Raw genomic sequence first — 19,859 nt, 5'->3', positions numbered from 1 at the left:
GGACTGACTAACAAGGCCCGGGAGCTTTGCTTTCCTGGAGAAAGTATCCTCCCCCGTCGCCTGCGCCCCCCCGCCCCCCCACGCGTCACAGACAACTTTCCGGAAGGAAGCAAAAGCAGTTATGGAGGTGAAACTTGGTCCCACAGCTGCCCAAATTCTAGGGACAGCGAGCTAGAAGTCGGTGGGTGTAGGGAAGCAAGTTGTCCGCGATGCGTGCTTCCCCAGCCGCCGCGTTCCGGGGATTCCCGAGGCTGAAGGCCCGAGGCCCAGCCGAGCCCCCTCGAGCAAGGCCCGCCCTTCCCGGGGGGTGAGCTCGGCGGGCAGCGGCCGCAGCTCCCGAAGCGTGGGTGGTGGCGTGGCCGTGGGTGCTCCGTGGGTGCTCGGCGCACAGCCCCCAAGGTGAGAGCCCCGGGCAGCGGGGGGGGGGGGGGAGCCGGGGTGTGGGGATCCGGGAGCAGGGATCCGGGGTGCGAGGGGCCGGGGGGCGGGGAGCCGGGGGGCGAGGGAACCGGGGGGTGGGAAGCCGGGGTGCCGGGAGCCGGGGAGCGCGGGGAGCGCGGGGCCGGGAGCGGGGAGCCGCGCCCTCCGCGGGGGGCCTGGCCCGCCCTCCTCTCCACCCAAAATTGTCCTAACGGCCAATCGTCCGTCGCTCACCTCGTTTCCAGCAGGTGACCGGTGTCCAATCGCCAGCGGTTTCTTTGCCAGGAGCCGCCAGGCGCGGCCAATCGGTGCGGCCTCCGGAGCCGGCGGGCGGGGCGGGCGGGAGGCCCCGGGCCGGCTGTGCCCCAGTGGGTGGACTGCCCGGCGGCGGGGGACTCGGCCTGAGGGGGAGGCGGGGGTGCGTGGACGCGGCCCGGCGCCCCGCGGAGGCACAGAGGGCGGGGCCTTGGCGGATGGCTTTCTTGCTGGCCGCTTGCGGAGTGAGTAGACCCCGGGGTCTGGGAAAGGGGCCGTCCCCCCGAGTCCCGGCGTCCCCGCTTTTCCACTGCCCTCCGGGTGAGCCGGCGACCCGGCGCCCGGGCTCTGCTCCCCGGGGAGCTGCCCTCTCCGGCCGAGATGCGCTGGAGCCCGGGCCACGGGGGTCGTTCGCCGCCAAACCACAGGGCAAGACTGTCTCCTCTTTTTTTTCATTTTCCTTTTCGAAAGCGGTCCCGGGCCATAAACACAAAAGTTAAGCTTTCTCGTAATGTGAAAGCTTAACTTTGATCAGTTGCCCATTAATAGAGTCTCCAGTTTCAGGCCAAACATTTTGTTTTGGTTTTGGCACGGTGTGTTTCAGGCTGGCCCAGTAGCTTTTTGTGTGAAATAATTATAGGTGCCATTAGTGAGCTTGCGTGTGGGGAGGGGGATGGTTTTACACTTCTTGAGCAGTTTATGCAAAAAAAATAGTGAAAACTTTGGAATAGTGTGAGGTTCTCATAAAAACTGCAGGGGAAGGTTTAGGTTCTCAGCACAGCTCAGTTATGGGAAGTTGAGTATAATGAATAGTCCAGGAAGCATCTATCAGGCATGCATTTTTTTCAGCATTCATACTGAAACTTCCAAGTATTTTTATTAGGAAGGAGTGACAAATGTATTGAATACTGTACTTCCAAGTATGTTTATTAGGAAAGAGTGACAAATGTATTGAACCAGAAAACTTTCTGCTAATTTGAAGTAACCTTTCGTTTCGCTTGTCAACTTAAATTGTTTACATTTAGCTGTGTTCAGGAAATTAAAAACAAATCGAGTAATTATTTCTCCCGGTTATCAGCAGAGATATTTAGGGATGCAGTTGGCTTTCAGAGCTTTTGTAGTGAAATTTAACTTGGAAGTTCTCGTCCATTGTCTGTGAATCATCTTTCAGAACATTGCCTGTATTGAACTAAATGAAAAACCCTTTTAATGAATAGTATCGATGTCTCTCATTGTCTTAAAAAAATTTTTTTTTAACTTTCATTTTGTGTGCAGCCCAGCAAGAAACAAATTAAAATACTATATTACCTTTCCCAGCTCAGGGAAGATAATAAACTACCAAAAGTCAGACTTTTAGTCTGAGAACTTAAATGAAAAATAAGAAATACCACAGAGAAGCCAGATCTGTGTCCTGGCTGTCCTGAGTTTTTGACAGAGATGGCATTATGCTTGAAGTGCCCCTCAATAAATACTAGCCTGCAAAGGGGCTATTGGTCACATGCATTTTGATGTTTCTGAAGTTTTGGTTGGGATTTTTTTTTTAATGTAAAAATATTATATTCAGTAGTAATCTTAACTACCCAGCCATCCCCAAATGCTAAGATGATGAGCGGAGAATTTAAGTTTGGCTCAGGCAGGAAAAAGCATTGTGATCCAGCCATATTCTGTTGGTTGGAAAATCAGATAGTTACATGGTTTACAGTCTAGTACTTGAGAAAGATAATATCAGGCTTTTATTCTGAAAAGCAAATTCTAGGTATCCCCTGGGATATGTCAAGTTCTATCAGTGTTTAGACTTTGTAGTGTAGAGTGATAACTGATATTTATGGGGATTCTATAGAAAAAAAAGACAGTTTTAATGATTACTGTGGTTAGCCTACAGATTGTGTTTAGAAAGATTTTTCAGTAAAGATTTAAACAGAGATTATGTTTGAAAAAATAGCTGTTAGCCTGAAAATATAATTAAACCATGTATTTCTCCCTAAATATTTTAATTAATTGAAGTTTCACTATACATAGGCAATTAGTCATTTAAAGCTATTTTCCATTACTCTTACTTTCCAGGTCCAGTCACCAGATCCTGTTAAATTTGCCTTGTTAGTATCCCTTCAATTTGTCCTCTTTTTTTCCACAGGATAATACTTTAATTCAGGCCTTCATCATCTCTCACCTAGACTTTTGCAAAACCTCCTAACTAGTCTTCCCTCTACCTACACTCTTTATCCTGAATCACATCAGATTGAGTAATTCCTGTGCTTTAAAATCTGTTTTGAATCCGTTTGCCAAACTCAGCTGCCTATCAAGTCCTTCAAGGCCCTTCACAACCTGGTCCTGATTTATCTTTATAGTCTGAACCCAGCTGCAGGTGGGTGCTCTACCCAAGCTGCAGCACTGTGAACTATTAATCATTTATTTATTTTAAAGATTTTATTTATTTATTCATGAGATACACAGAGAGAGGCAGAGACACAGGCAGAGGGAGAAGCAGGCTCCCTGCAAAGAGCTCCATGTGGGACTCGATCCTGGGGCTCCAGGATCACGCCCTGGGCTGAAGGCAGGTGCTAAACCACTGAGCCACCCAGGGATCCCCAAACTATTAATCATTTAAAACATGACTTAGTCTCTCAGGTCTTTGTCCTTTCACAGCCTTTCCCTCTTTAATTATAATTTCTCAGAATTCTAGTCAGTAACACCTCCAGTTCTTCCTTTAGCGTACAGCTCATATGTTGTTCTTTGATGTTTTCCTTCAGGCAGAGCAAGTTAGAGAGTTACTCTTGTCCTTTGTGTGCTACTATAAACACTTTGTTCATATCTCTATATTATAGTGTTCACTAGGTTGTCCTGTAGATTTTTTTGTTCAGGTGTTTGATTCTTGCATTACACCTTAACTTTAGAATTCAGAGGCCCTTACTCATCTTAGAATTCCCAGGGCCTTTGTCAATAGTCTAGTGCTTGGCACATAGTAGGTGCTCATTGAATACTTGTTAAATGATTAAAATATGTGACTTAATGATATCCTAAGTGTGCAACCCTTTGGCTCACTTGTACTGGAGTTAGATTTATTCCTGTAAAGTAGAAATATTTCCTAAGTCGCCAAGGTCCCTGCTTGCTGCCACACCTGAGAGACAGGATTGGAGAAAATGTTTAGAAACAGTGTTATAAATGGTGAGCAGATTCCCAGGCAAACTCCCCTGCCCCCTAATCTATATGATCTGTAATATGACTTAAAGAATATTAATAGCAGTACCAACGCTAATTAGTTTTATGGTAGTTAGTGTCATAGGAGGTCAGAGCATGTTGCTGGGAAGGGGTGAAATTTGAGCTTATTCCAAAAGATTAGGTAATTATCTATATTTGCTATCTGCATTAAAAATGTCCTTTGAAGTCCATGATAGTACTGATAGTACCTCACACAAAACAGATAATCAGTGAATATTCGTGTTGTGAAGGAATGGTTGGTGTGTGTGAGAGAGAGTGGGGGGACAGGGACAGACTTGTCCTTTTACATTAGAGTTCATTTATTTCTGGAGACACCTTTAAGAACTTTGCTTCTTTGCTCTATTGACAGAGCACCTCACTTTGTTTTTTTCAAAATGTGCCATTTCAGTCATTATTCTACTTATTTGGTTGTTTCTTGCATTCCGAAGCCTGTTTTAAAATCTGGTCTTTCTCAGTTTCAAGGTTACACTAAATGATAAAGTTTGCTTGTGTTTGAACATTCTTTGTCATACTGTGCAGGACTTGGCTGCCGTTGGAATCTGTAAGTTCTTACTGTCTTTATTTAAATGAAACTATTTTTTAAGGTAAAAAAGTGGACCCCAGGCTTTTCAAATGTGGTGTAAGGTATTTACTCACTTGATGAACATGGTTATTTACCTGGAGATACTGGCTTCACAGACTCCTAGAACTGGAAGGGATCTTAAAGTTTTAATACAACCTTTACCTAGTTTCATAATGGAGAAAACCGTTTCAGAAAAGCCAAGTGACTTGTCTAAGGTCACATAGAGACTAGAATAACCAGACTAGAGTCCAATGATTCTTGCTCTTTTGACTCTGGAGGGAACCGGGGTGCTACCCTGCTGTTGCTCTCCATCAATTGCTCTCCTCACTCTACAAAACTTTAATTTTTTCAGTTCGGCCACTAATTTTTATTTCGTTTCAATTCCTCTGAATCCGAAAAAAATATATTTTCCCAGAGCATATTGTTCCTTATTTGACTTCCTTCTGCTTTCCAGTCTCCTTGTGCTTATACTAACCTCAGACTCTGAGAGTATTACTTTTCTGGTTATTCTCCATTTCCCTGCAGATTCCTTCTTTGCTCCAGAAGGCTGACCTGAAGTTCATTCCTTTAGATTCTGGTTTGGGAATAAATACCCCAGCAGTTCTCTCTTTTCTTCTGACACTGCCTCCCGTTGGCTAAGACCAACTGGAGGAGGAGCTACTTAAAGGACACTTTAGTTTTAGTAGCTCCTCTTCCAGTTGGTTCTTGGTAACACTGTTTCCTTCCTTGTTCACTCAGGCTTGGGCTAGACAAGGCTTCCTACTGTTCCTATTTCCTGGGTACCTCAGCATCCCTTGTCAGTTTACCTAACCCTGCCCTCATTTCTATGGTCACTCCATTAAAGAGAAGTTCAAATATTCCATTTCATTATGCTGTTTCCAGCCTATGTCCACGGCTGTAATACTTTGCCCCTCACATCTCTCTCTCCACATCCTGTACTTCACAGTGCTACCTCTGTAAAACCTTTCTCCTCCTTTCTTCAGTTTTGCCCTCTGATCTCCTTGTACATTTCTAGTAACTCTTATTTTACCATGCTTGAATCAGTTATTTGTAGACAGATGTTATTTTCTCTTATGGATTTGAAACTCCTAGAATAAGGTCTATGGCTGCTTCATCTTGGCATCCCCAAACATCTAGCACAGTGCAGTAGTCAAAAGAGATACCCCCAATGAATTACTGAATTCATATTACTTCAAAACTTAACATACTAAAATACTTAAAGGATTCATGTATTTGAATATGAGTTTCTCCTAGTTATACTTAGAGCAAATCTCCAGTATTTACCTAAAACTTTAGTTTTTGGTAGACCCTTAATAGTAGTGAGACTTTGCTTTCCAGAATGCTGTTAAACTGACGATAGGTAGTAATCTGAGGTCAGAGAGAGGAAGATTGTATTTTTTTCCATCCCATACTAGTAAGCCACTCAGAGCTTATATAGATCTTGGGACGAGTTAACTTATGGCTTTAAGAAAGGTAGAGCCAGGAACCTGACCAACTAACAGGTGAAAAGAAAAACTCTGGCTGATTGCCAATACCATGTAGTCAAATAGTGCTTTGTTAGGGGGAGTGATGTAGTAGGTGTTTTTGTTTTTTAGGAGTTTGCTTTCTTGAATGTTGAGTCATTATGTTAATGGCAGGAAGGATGTAGGAAAAAAATAGGTATTCTGCTTCGTTTTACTGGCTATTTTCTTTTTTGGCATTTATTCCGATGTAGTGTTGATTGCTAATTTTTTAGTGCTTTTTTATTTTCTCCCCAAGTTTGTGCTTTTTATGTGTAAGTGGTATTATAAATTTGTTACACTACATTTTGCTTGGAAAGTTGTACCTGAGCAGCTGTATTGCCAGATTTACTCACAAGACACTTTAGGATTTTGTAGTTAATTTTAAGAGAATAGGGATCCCTGGGTGGCTCAGTGGTTTGACGCCTGCCTTTGGCCCAGGGCGTGCATGATCCTGGAGTCCCGGGATGGAGTCCCACATCGGGCTTCCTGCATGGGGCCTGCTTCTCCCTCTGCCTGTGTCTCTGTCTCTCTCTCTCTCTCTCTGTGTCTTTCATGACTAAATAAATAAAATCTTTAAAAAAACAAAGCAGGTAACTTTAAAAAAATTTTAAGAGAATAGTGCTGATTGATTTTGCAAGCTTAAAACAGTTATAAAAATTCTGAAAAATATTTACACACTTGCACAGTTTCCAAATATTTTTATGTAAGCTTTTGAAATAAATATATACTTATTTTTTAAAATCAGACAAATGAATGTATAAAGTAAAAATTTTAAGAGTCCCTGTCTCAAATGGTTCCCTTCCTTAATCCCAGTCCCCAGTAATAATATATGATGGGTGTTGTGTGTTTTATTTCTTGTGTTGTATTTGAGGGGAGTGTGTGTATAAATAAAATAACTTAAAAAATATAAGTTCTATATTATTATTCATGTCTCCATTTACCTAGCATAAATTAAGCACCCAGTTAATATTAATTGAATTCTAACAAAGCCAATTACAGAATTGTAATTGGTTTTCTACATTCAGAGCCTATAAACTCATATTTCATTTAAAATATTTTTTTAAGTAATTGCTGCATTCTGATACTTCAGAGGCAGTCTTACATGCCTTCTACACATTTATATCTCTAAAAGGCTAGTTACATGCTTTATAGAGAAGGAGCCCATAAAATTTATTGTCCAAACTAGAGCACTTTTGAGACAACAGGCATGAATATTCATTATCCCAGACAAACTAAGGTATATGGTCATCCTATTCATGAACTTCAGATTTTTATGTATTTAGATTTTGACAAGACTTTTTACATGACTTTATTAAAGAATAAATTAGAGTCTTTTGAAAAGACAAGCTATCAATGATTTAAAAATAGAGGAAATGGTGCAAAATCCTCCTATTTTGTGCAGTTTGAGTAACCAAGTCACTTTATGGGATCAGTATTTTTGTTTTTGTCTAAGTCAGAAAGTTGCAAAATCGTGTATTAGATAGAGATTATGAAGAATAAACTGTTGTACTAAGATTTAGGATTAAAGTTCATGAATTTTGACACTGATGTCTATACCTGATTCCTGTTTGACAAAATAGCTCTCTTTCCCAACTATATATGAGCAATGCAGATTTGTTTGTGGTATATATATATATATATATATTAAACAAATTTAGAGACGCCTGAGTGGCTCAGCGGTTAAGCATCTGTCTTTGGCTCAGGGTGTGATCCCGGGGTCCTGGGATTGAGTCCTCCATGGGGCCCCCCCCTGTGAGGCGCCTGCCTCTTTCTGTGCCACTCTGCTTCTCTTACTCTGTCTCTCAGGAATGAATTAAAAAAAAACTTTTAAACAAAAGAAAATACTATTTACAAGCCATTTTTTACAGATAAAAGTGATTCTATTTTTTGAAGAGCTAATGTACTTTCATTTCAAAAAATTGGTTTATATTATGGTGGGAAAGGCTTTCTTTATATTGTTTAACCCTTTGTTACCAAGGTAATAATTCAATACAATTTACCTTTTGTGATTCAGGCATGATACCCAATCCTCTTCTGAAAATCTCATGGAATTTTTTTTTTCTGAACTTTTTCTTATAACTATTTAATGATTTGTATATTGTTCATACCTTTTTTTATTATTTATTATTGTCAGTTTATCAACTTTACTGTTTTCCTTTTTTAAAGGAACTTTAAATACAATTTAACTTATGCTTACATCCTTTTATTGATTATAGATCTCTATTAATGTTTTATGGTATTATCTGGTTGTTAATCGATTTTGTTTTATCCATCAAATATTCATTGAATGCCCTCTTTATGTTAGGCCCTTATTTTAGAGCCTGGAGATGCAATAATGAATTATGGTTATTTATGATTACAAATTAGGAAGAGGAAGAAGAAAATTTAATCTTGTGTTACTTTACACATACTCTTTCATCTATCCAACAACTTTGAATGACTTGTTATTATGTCCATCCCTAGATGAGAAAATGATAGTGGAGAAAGTAGTTTGGCCAGATCATACAGGTTAGAAAGTTGCAGATTTGGGATTTAAAACTAAATCAGTCTAAAGGTGTGCTCACTTTACCTACAGCAAGTTCCTTCAGGCAGTTTTTAGATTACATTTTAGTCCTCTTATGCCATGAATTCTTTTCTGGTATTATTGTTATTTAAGAGAAAAGTGTAATGGATTGAAGTCAAAAGAATGAGAATCCCAAAAGTCAAAAGAATTTAAATCCCAATTAAAATCCCTATTTCATGATTTGGGTAAATGCTCGTAAAATAGAGTTAATGTCTATTTTCCTGTCTTGTGATGATCAAATTAGAAAACTAAGTGTCTAGCAGAGGTTCTAATACTTGGAAATTTTTTTTTGATATATAATGTACATCCATGGTGAATCCCTGGCGGTAGAGAACTAACTGTTCACTTAGAACTACAGAAAAAGACCTTACCTTTTAGGATATTCTTGGGGTACCTAGCATGCTGGTAAGATAACTATAGCTACCATGTTGATAAAAGAGAACCTAATTTGGAGCCTTAGATTTTTAGAACATTGACTTAAATGGAAAGTAACCTGAAGTTACAATGAAGGAAAGCATTTAATATTAGGCTCAATTTTGTTAACAGTTTCAAATTGATCCTCAAATGAATTGATAGTTGAATATTCTTTAGGATTAAAAATAGAAATTCTTGCTGTGAGAAATTCTGTATACCTCTAAATCCTGTTCTTCATTTACCTGAAGTGGATAAAGCATAGAGACAATAGGGATTATAAATGCTTAGGAATTTTCAGTAATCCAAGGAAATAACAGATTAGTATATTCCACATAAAATCGTGATCTTATTAATATTTTGGGTTTCTTTAATACACATTTTTCATCATTAAACCAACTTGTAAGGCATTTAGTAAGGAGACAAAATGGTGTCACTTCTCAAAAAACTTAATTTGCTAACAAATTTCTAAGGAACAGAAAAGTCAGTAAGTTTGACATAGTGTGTTCTTTTTTTTTTTTTTTTAACTTACCACTTGCTGCTCATGTACCTACTTTTCCTCTGAATAGTTATAGATTTTTCTCTTATTATTCCTTTACTTAATTATTGATGTCAGACTCACAGCATGGTAAAGTAACTTTCTATTCTCTCTTTTCCTTACTTTTATGGAAGATCAGTACCACACTTGCTTTTTTCCAGTCTTCTGGTATCTCTCCAGTTCTTGAATTTTCAAAAATAATTGTAAGTGATTCAATTGTAAGTATGCTCTATACTTCTTTCATTGGATGAAAGCATATCTGTGATGCATGTCATCTCAAATTGCTAATTGTGAACATAAGCTTTCCAGATATTCTCATATTTTAGTCAAAATGACATTTCTGCAAAGTTTTCATTATTTTAATTACAGGGTAATTGTTTTGCTAGTTTTTAAAAATCATCTACTTTTGTCTGGATTCGTGTTTATTTTTCATTAGGAGGCTTATTTTCTTTGATGTTTTTCCTTTATTAAATTTTTAAGCTGTTACTCCCTTCTATGGTTCTACTACTGATAACTTATTCTGTGTTCTTGTTATTCTGAACTTTTCTATGAGACTTATATGAACTGATTTCTCTATTTCTAATTATTTTTTCTCCTTTTGCAACATTTTTATTATATACTGTTTTTTCCTATGTAAGAGAAAACATTGAATATAGGGTCCTTAGTCCTTTACGTTTTTGCTATAAAATAAGATTTGATATGAAAATAATTACTCATTTGTTAATTTCTTTTTACAGTATTGTTATTCAGCCATAGCCCTTCCTGTTCTGTGTTATTCTCCTCAGTTCCTCAAATTACTCATGACTTTCTTATTTCCTGATTCTGACCTCAACAAGACCTTAAACTACCTTTAACCACCACTGTTTATTACTCTTCCCGTCACCAGGAATTACTTTAAAAGCTCTTACTCCCTGCCTCAAAAATTGCCTCCTGTACTGTTATACTGAAAGAATACCTCTACAAAGCAACTACAATTCATATGTATTTCAGACAGTTCTAAGGACATCCTTGCAATACTTTTTTTTTAATGGAGGTGAAGTATTTGGTTATATGTATGTATAGTGTTTAATATCCTAACTAAAGTCATTAATAGGAATTCATTTAATTTTGTAGACATTTGTTAGTTTTGAAGTACCTTCCGAGAAGTTGAGGTATTTGATATAGGTATTAGAAAGATAGTAGGAAGTATTTATATGCAGCTTTGAGGCAGTTTGATATTCTTCTACCAGTCTAGATACTATTTTTGAAGTTGGGTCAGATGTTTCTCTCTTGATATATTTTAAACTAGATGAAAAGATTCTAGCTGATGTAGAGTCATATGGTACTCCTCTTTAAAAATGTACTTTAACTTTCTTTCTTAGCAAAGTATTCTTGAAGACTAAAGACTATTTTGTTTTTAGTATATTTGCCACATAAATTTTTTTTCCTTTGCACTGATTTCTAATTTTATGGATTTATCTTAATTTATAGATTGGGTTTAATTTCTATTATATTTTAACTCTTTTACACCACAGACCATTTACCTTTATTCTCTGTAATGGTTGTGTTTGACTTAAACTTTAAATGAATTCACACAGAAGTCGTCATTTGAGAACTATGGTGCATCAATATAGTAAATTAGGGAGCAGCAGCAACATAACTGCCAAAAGTGCAACATAATCACTTTGGTCACAAAGTGTCTACAAGGGTCATGGACAAAAAAGAAGGAAAGACATACATGAAGAAAGGAATGAAGGAGTAGATAAAAGGGAGGAGAAGGAGAACAGAAACGCAAAAGAAACCTAGGGAGAAGTCATGGGGAAGACCTATGGCACGCCGTCAGCAGTTGTCAGACACTGCAATCCATGCCACATACATTTATTCAAAGCTGAACTAACCCTGAGCAGTATAGTTTTGGATGAGTGGCATAGAGAATGTGTATCTGCTTGACTCCCAACCTGCTTGTTCTCAAGAGCTATTACAAGATGTCCCTGTAAAAAGTATGAAGTCACACCCTGTCTTAAAAGGATCTGCCCTGTTCTGAGTTCTTTTCAAAGGAAGATAGACCACTCTCAAATGGTGTAAAGGACTATATTCTGATGATTTGTTTTAAAACAAAACCATTAAAAAGGACACGAGTAAGTGTAGGGTTTTATATTGTAAATGTTGGATAGAAAGAGCAATACTTAGGACTTCAAGGGAATTTTTATGAAATAGTATATGTTAGGAGGTAATGAGCCCCTTGTCTATTAAGCTACTCAAGTGAAGATTAGAAGACTTTCAAAAACATTGTAAAAGTAACTTCTTTGAATAGGAAGTTGGACAAGAAGGCATTGTTTTTTTGTGTACTATAAATCATAATATGTAGCAAAAACTTTTATTTCTTGTGTGCATTATTCTTACAAGATTTGAGGAAACAGTTTAATTACTATCGGTTGTCTGTGTTATTGATAACTTTGTGAATGTTTTATTGATTGCAGATAGGGCAACTATATATGTAATTTTTTTTGTTTTTTGTTTTTTTTGTTTTGTTTTTTTTTTTTAAGTACACCAAAGATTTATGGATTACTGTGCAAGGAAGTTTAGGCCAGTTCTGAGACTTTATGCTAATAACTCTAGTTATAACCACTTGTTATACATTACATAAAAACAGATTGGTGAGTAGATCTTTGACTTGGATGTTATGATGTGTGGAGTTTATTCTAAGGTTAAAGGAATGAGGAAGACTATCTAGAGGCAGGTTTGAGAAGAGAGCCAGAGTGAGGTTCTAGGATTATAGCAACATTAAGGAGTTGTTTTTTAAGAATTAATTTAGATGGGTTTTAGATCTCAGTAATTTGAATGTTTCCATTTGTTTACTGGTTTCCATCTGTTTTTAATCAGATAAGAGATTTGTTCAAAAGAATGTGTTAATTAGATTTTTACAGTGGTAGTTCTAAATGGATTCAAAAGAGGGAAACTTAAAAATCACTTTTTCTTATTTACATGCTTCACTTTTTATTCATTTATGAATGTGCCATTGACCTTTTTAATATCTAGCAAGCATAACATATTTTACGGGTTTTAACTGGATCTTATAGTTATTAATAGTTATGTTATATTGCTGTGTGAAACAAAACAAAAACTAAGCCAAACACTTCTAATTTTTTCTGTAGTACAGTAATATGGAAGGAAATCACTCCCTTTTTTTGTAATACAGTACTATAGTGTCTCCAAAATGCTAATAATTGATTTATCCTTCCTTTTATGCATCCTTTATTATCATACTGTATATAATAAGTGTTCTTAATAGAAAGCTTTTTGGTTATCTTTAAAAATGAAGATGTTGGGCAGCCCCAGTGGTGCAGCGGTTTAGTGCTGCCTGCAGCCCGGGGTGTGATCCTGGAGACCTGGGATCGAGTCCTGGGTCGGGCTCCCTGCATGGAGCCTGCTTCTCCCTCTGCCTGTGTCTCTGCCCCCCCCCTGAATAAATCAATCAATCAATCAATCTTTAAAAAATAAATAAAAATGAAGATGTTTATAGTTTTATTACATACATTATTATGATTTTTCTTCAACTTCGTTTTTTTGTGACATCTCACCGAGAAGGGATTTTTCAATACTCATTTTAAGCAGTTTCTTTACATGTATGTCGGGGGGGAAAGCAAGCTGTTAAATTTTGTTAGTTTTGAAGAAACTTGAAAAAGAAAATATATTTTACAAAATAAGTTGATTTTCCCTGGTCTACTATGACTTAGGGTTTTGTTTAAATTTTTTTTTTGTTTTTTTGTTTTTTTGTTTTTTTGCTGTTCAGATTCAGAATTTGAATTTTAGTTTGGCAAGAACAACAAATAGTAATAGTAATTGATAGTGTTAGTAATTGTAGTCTTTAGTAGAGGTAGTAGCTGCCACATTAATAATAGTATGAGGAGAATGATTATATTTGGCAGATAAGAAAACAGCAGCTTAGAGAGACACAATATCTTGTTAGTGGCTGAGCTGCAATTAGAGACCATGCTTGCCAACCCATTGTTGTTTTCCATAATACTGTACAATCTCAATCTGGTGTTTGAGATAATGGCTGTAAAAGTGCTTTAGTAATAATAAAGTATTGTGCAAAGCTTAGGTGTTGGTATAATATACAATGAACTCTGGCCTCCATTTATTAAAATGAGGAATGTGAAAATAATCAGCATGTTTTGACCAAGAAGTGAAAATCAAGTGTGGTATGTTGAACCACTGTATTTTGCCCATTCAGTACAGAAGTTTGCGGTTGGGTTGGGATTGTGACATTAGTGTTTCGGGACCCTTATTTTATTTCCCTGTTAAATGCATATTATTTGGGCGTGCAAATATAACAAACTGGTAGTCTTGTTCAGTCTCCCAAATTTTTGTCTTTTATACCCAGGATTGTTGTGTTTTTCAGAGATGATTAAAAACTCAAGTTTCTTTTGAGTAAAGTTAAAACATAGGAATCATGCTCTTGAAGTTTAAAATTTTTTATTATACACAAAGTAGGACATGCAAATACTGGACTGTTAAACTGAGAAATAAGTGGGCCCCCTAAATAAATAAACATTTACACCATGTCCAGAGTGTAGTGTTCATGCCAAGGGTGAATGTGAGTAGGAAACTTAAGACAAAAGTGTTGTCAATTTCACTTAGAGGGCCTTCTTCTTAGAAGAGGTGAGAATTTTGAGATTCTTTTTTCTTTTAATAAGGGAGGAGGAGAAGGCATCAGAACTAATGGGGTGGGTTAGGGAATGGGAGAACTAAATAGAGTATGAAGTTAAGATTAAGGGACTGGAGGAATCCAACAAAAAGTGGAGGTAAAATAGGAGGTAATCTAGGTGGTAACCTAGGTCCTTCAGCTAAATTACTGGTGCTCTGGAGGTTACTGGAAGTAATTTTGCAGGAGAGAGGAAAGTGATTGAAGAGCAGGGTAAATCCTAATTTAAGCAGCAGCACGTGTTTGATAAGGGAACAGCTAGAAGTTCATGAGAGAGATTGATGTATCACTATTCTTGGATAATTTAAGTATACCTATTATTTATATAAAAGTACTATTTTTATTTTAAAAATTGAAATGTCATATATGAAGGATGAAGTATCTTCTGTACTGTTAAACATTGCTAGGGTTCTGGTAGATTTATTACAAATTTTCTTTTTCTCTAGGGTTTGGATTCAGGATTTGTTCCTAGTGTCCAAGACTTTGATAAGAAACTTACAGAGGCTGATGCTTACCTACAAATCTTGATAGACCAATTAAAGGTATGGTATTAGTTTATATACTGAATTGGTATAAAGTAGTAAATGTTATTAACAAGCCTGATTTTGAGTGTAAAAAATTATCTGATTTAAAGCTGACATACTAAAAGATCTGGGTGATTTATTCAAAGATCTTTGCCTTTGAGTATATTGATAAGTAGTGTGTGTGTATAATGTACTTTTTTGTCATTAAAAAAGTAAATACGTAGACATAATTAGAACATTAGCATGTTCTGTTTTAAAATTCTGTGAAACTGGTAAATTTTAAAGTAGCTCAATTTCTGAGACCTTGGTTTTTCCATTTTGAGGAGGAGGGTTGGGGGAGGTGATTTCTCTAACTTCATTTATCATTAATGAAATTGTCTCCTTCAGTTCCTACTTTAAAATTAATTACAAGCAAAAGTCCTGGGAAGCAAATGGCTTGTTGATAAACTTGGATGTATGCTTTTTTCTATGTTTAGTAAATATATACAGTATAGTAAAATGGCTTGATACTATAATCATTTTCTTTTTAATCCTGTAGCTTTTTGATGACAAACTTCAAAACTGCAAAGATGATGAACAGAGAAAGGTAAGTTCTATAGTCATTATTTTGCCTTAACTATTTTAAAACCAAGAGCCTTTTAGAGAACAGAAGGACCTCAGGGGTTTTTGGCTACTATGATAGTACTACTGACTATTTATGATGGTACTACCATATAGAATTCATGGGGGAGTTTTCTGGTGATTTTCTATGTTGATTTCACAATTAAACAAAAATTTTAATGTGATGCCCTTTTTGTGAGTACCACCTTCCTAGGATTAAGTTCTTTCCTTTTGAGGTTTTAAATGTTGAAGACAGTTATTTTATTAAATTGATATGTGGTCACTTTAGATATTAGTAAATCAGCTGGTAAGAATTTACAGAATAAGCTGGAAGCCACAGATGAGGAGACAAAACGAGGATTGCTTTGTTATTATTTTTTTAAGATTTTATTTTTAAGCCACTTCACTATACCCAACTTGGATATAAAAGTTGCATGCTCTATCTACTGAGCCAGCCAGGTGCCCCCTGAGTGTTGCTTTAATAGTGGTTCCACTACTGCCCCCCCACCCTTGAATTTCTGAGAATTACTTTGTAGTTTGAATATTGTTTTCTTTTTTCCAATTAATGTATTTCCTCCTTGACTAGGTTTCCTAATGCAGTATCATTTATATTTTTGTGTTTCTTTTGACCATAGCTTTGTGTCTGGCTCTTTTATACTTTGGTAATAGTACTTGTAGTAACTCATGTTTAGCTCCCCTTCCATTCTAAGGTTTGGAATTTAGCTCCATTTCATTTTTAAGCAACTAGTCAAAGTTTAAGGTGATTCTAAAAGAAGTGTTTTTTTGAAATTTTTTACTTAAATTGAATTTAATTAACATATAGTGTATTATTAGTTTCTGAGGTAGAGTTTAGAGATTCATCAGTTGCATATAACACCCAGTGGTCATTACATCAAATGCCTCCTTAATGCCCATCATCCACTTATCTCATCCCTCACCCATATTCCCTCCAGCAAACTATAGTAAAGAGTCTCAAATGGTTTATCTCCCATTCTGTTTCCATCTTATGTTATTTTTCCTTCCCTCCCTATGTTCATCAGTTTTGTTTCTTAAATTTCACATATGAGTGAAATCATATGTTTGTCTTTCTCTGACTTTCTTATTTTGCTTAGCATAATACACTCTAGCTCTATCCACGTCATTGCACATGGCAAGATTTTGTTCTTTTTGATGGCTGAGTGATATTCCTCTGTGTGTGTGTGTGTGTGTGTGTGTGTGTGTGTGTGTGTGTATACACACACCACTGCTTTATCCATTCATCTGTTGATGGACTTCTGGGTTCTTTTCATGTTTTGGCTATTGTGGAGATTGATGTTATAAACATTGGGGTGCATGTGCCCCTTCAAATTACTATGTAGAACAAATATTTTTAAAGCACATAGTGAGTCTATAAAAAAGACAGCTTTTTTCCATATAAGGAATAATAATGTTTTGTGTTATTATTTAATGTTTTGTGTTATTATTACAAATCTTGAATCACACGAATCTTATTTGAGGATTTAATCCATAAATGTTTGAATTTTTGTTTAAATGTTTAAGTTTTTAAAAGTATAACAGAAGGTACTCCCATCCCAACTTGCCTCCACTTGCTTGGAGTAATGGGTACATTTTGGTAAAATTCTTTAAATGACCACTAAAAAACAGTGATGGTACTTCTTTGGGCTTTTGATTATTTTCATTTAAACTTCTCATTTTTCACAGAAAATTGAAACTCTCAAAGAAACAACAAATGTAAGTTATGTGTTTAGTAAACTCTAAAACTCTTTGCATTAGAAAGTGCTTTAAGGTGTTATTTCTATTTTAAACTGCTGCTTAAATTAATAAATTGCTCTGTTAATAGGAGCAATTGAGATTTTAATTTTTATAAATTTTTGCAAGGGTGTTTATAATTTTATAATTTTATAAAGGAATTAAAAGGACTTGAATAATCTAACTAAAATTCATTTTATATACCATTTTATCTGTTTCTGGTCTTGTCTAAGATCCTTGGATAAAAGGTGTCATCCGTGCACAACATATATTCTCTTTTCTATAATTAAAACATATTGTGATTCAAGTTTTCTGATGTACTGGTCTTCTGACATTATATAATAGGCTACTAATAAGATTTGTAGTTTGACAAAAGCACTTTTAATAACAGGCAAAGTAGTAGTATTCTAGGTTCACCTATATTGTGATAGATCCTTTAACCTTCATAATTCCATAAAAGTCTTGAATAGATGTTTTAGAAATTTACACTGGGATTGCTTGCTATTGATCTAAGAATTTGGAAGTTAATCAGACTCACATCTTTTTCTTTTTGAAGTATTGAAAAACCAGTTAGAATGTTATTTAGTATAAATGAGCAATTTTTTTGCATTCTTTATAGAATTGCTAATGATAACTTCATCTGACACTATCAGTATATTAGAACCCACTGAATATTCAGAGAGGGTATTTCTTGTGTATTATGGAATTAAATCCTGTACATCTGAACTGATTTTTTTTTTATTATAAGCTTTAATGTCATATGACTGTTTTATTTGATGCAAGATCCTAAAATCAGTGTTCTGTTTTTACAGAGCATGGTAGAATCAATTAAACACTGCATCGTGTTGCTGCAGATTGCTAAAGTAAGTAAATTTTACTTTTTATTACTTGCATTTAATGAGATTTAAAAATTATAATGGTGTTTTTCTTTAATAGAAGACGACTTGTTTCTGAAATATATACTTTTCTACGGTAAATTGTATTGTGAGGTTCCTGGTACTATTGAACAACTGTTGTACTGGGATATTACCTTGGTAGCATGTTCCTGTTTTTGACATGGTAATTTCTGACCCAATGACTGGGAAGGAGGGGAGCACATTTGAATTACTTATCCCTTTGTTCATTTTATACATTATCACTACTTGGAGCAAGGATCTATTTTGTAAAACCTTTCACTGAAAAGTTTTTCTTAGAAAAGAAATTAAATTTTAGCAAGAGTTCTTTTTCTCATCCATAATAAGGAGTATTAATAAAGATACATATTTATTAATTGTGTTGTAGATTTTTTTTCTGGTACTAAACTACATTAGTGAACCACTACTTTAAATTGCTGTTCTTTATTCATACCACAAAATGTATTTTGAATTGTTGTGGTTCAGTAAAAATTTCATGGCTATTGTGCCTGCTTTTCTGAAAAATGTTGGTGTATTCAACTTAAATATAGATTTGATTGCTTTGTATTTTGCAAAATAAGCATTTTAGTGTTTGAAAATAAGAATTAAAAAGGAAATTCCGCTCCCGTTATTTCTACCTGACTGTACCTCTATATTTCCAGCTAGTGGCTTGAAGAGGGTGGGCAGGCAGTTCATCTGCCAATAAGAGGCTACTATTGGGATGTTTGCATGAGTTTTTAATTACTGGCCTATTTTACCTACTCAGTTGTATTTGTTTGCCCAATAATGGTCACTTTTTACCTAGCATTGTTAATAATGATATAATCTTATAGGACAGTCCATTTGTACTTAGATAGTAAGGATATCATATAAATAAAGGGGGCAGTGTCATTTTCTTTTGAGGCTGATTCAGTATTAAAGTGTCACAACATAAGGGCTTGTGTTCACTTTCTAGGGTTTTTTGGGGTTTTTTTGTGACAACTCTTGTCTGATTCCTGTGTATGTGTCTAAATTTTTCATCTACTTATGTGGATCAGAATATATTTTTTAAGTAATCTCTACATCCAACATGGGGGCTCAAACTCACAACCCTGAGATCAAGAGCTGCACGCTTCACTGACCAAGCCAGTGAACTGCCCCTAGTAGTTTCTACTATTTAGTCTATACCTCCTACTCTGTTTTCTTTAGCCCAGCTTGATAGTTACATTTCAAGGTCCTTCAGAATGGGTAACATAGATTAAGTAAATGGAATTTGGGTTTTTAACTCTTTTTAGAAGGAAGTTTTTCATGGATTTTTTTTCTTTTTTTTTTTTTTTTTAATAAAGATTTTATTTATTCATGAGAGACACAGTGAGAGGGCGAGAGGCAGAGACACAGGCAGAGGGAGAAGCAGGCTCCATGCAGGGAGCCTGATGTGGGACTCGATCCCAGGTCTCCAGGATCATGCCCTGGGCCAAAGGCAGGCGCTAAACCGCCAAGCCACCCAGGGATCCCTTTTCATGGCTTTTAATGTACAAACACATCCCTTAAGTTATACATGTACTCTATATAAACTCTGTGTGGGATCCCTGGGTGGCACAGCGGTTTAGCGCCTGCCTTGGGCCCAGGGCACGATCCTGGAGACCCGGGATCGAATCCCACGTCGGGCTCCCGGTGCATGGAGCCTGCTTCTCCCTCTGCCTATGTCTCTGCTCCTCTCTCTCTCTCTGTGTGACTATCATAAATAAATAAATAAAAATTAAAAAAAAAAAAAACTCTGTGTATCTCTAAATGTAAATCAGACCATTTCACTTACCTGCTCAAATCCTCCTAAATGGTTTCCCATCTCCCTTGGAATGGAATCTAAACTACTTACAGTAACTTAAATCATTTGAACCATCGTTACTCTCTCACATCTCATCTACCCTCACTTGATTACACTATTCCAACAACACTG

At 36.4% G+C, this 19,859-nt stretch overlaps 1 protein-coding gene across 28 annotated transcripts in view; it reads left to right on the top strand.

Moving 5' to 3' along the window:
• The window catches only part of OSBPL9 (oxysterol binding protein like 9), a 165,388-nt gene that overhangs the window by 107,540 nt on the left and 37,989 nt on the right, over positions 1-19,859 (top strand). For 11 of the 28 annotated variants that reach the window (XM_025991844.2, XM_025991843.2, XM_072723991.1 and 8 more), the window contains 4 exons: positions 14,604-14,699; positions 15,220-15,267; positions 16,983-17,012; positions 17,843-17,893. In XM_025991844.2, coding sequence (XP_025847629.1) covers positions 14,604-14,699; positions 15,220-15,267; positions 16,983-17,012; positions 17,843-17,893 — 225 coding nt within the window. Of the gene's footprint in view, positions 1-74; positions 400-738; positions 921-9,604; positions 9,674-14,603; positions 14,700-15,219; positions 15,268-16,982; positions 17,013-17,842; positions 17,894-19,859 lie in introns of those variants that run through there. The other 17 variants (XM_072723995.1, XM_025991841.2, XM_025991840.2 and 14 more) reach the window with 6 other exon arrangements.

The sequence above is a fragment of the Vulpes vulpes genome, chromosome 10, assembly GCF_048418805.1.
Source record: "Vulpes vulpes isolate BD-2025 chromosome 10, VulVul3, whole genome shotgun sequence".
NCBI lineage: Eukaryota > Metazoa > Chordata > Mammalia > Carnivora > Canidae > Vulpes > Vulpes vulpes.
This window is presented reverse-complemented; position numbering and strand designations above follow the sequence as displayed.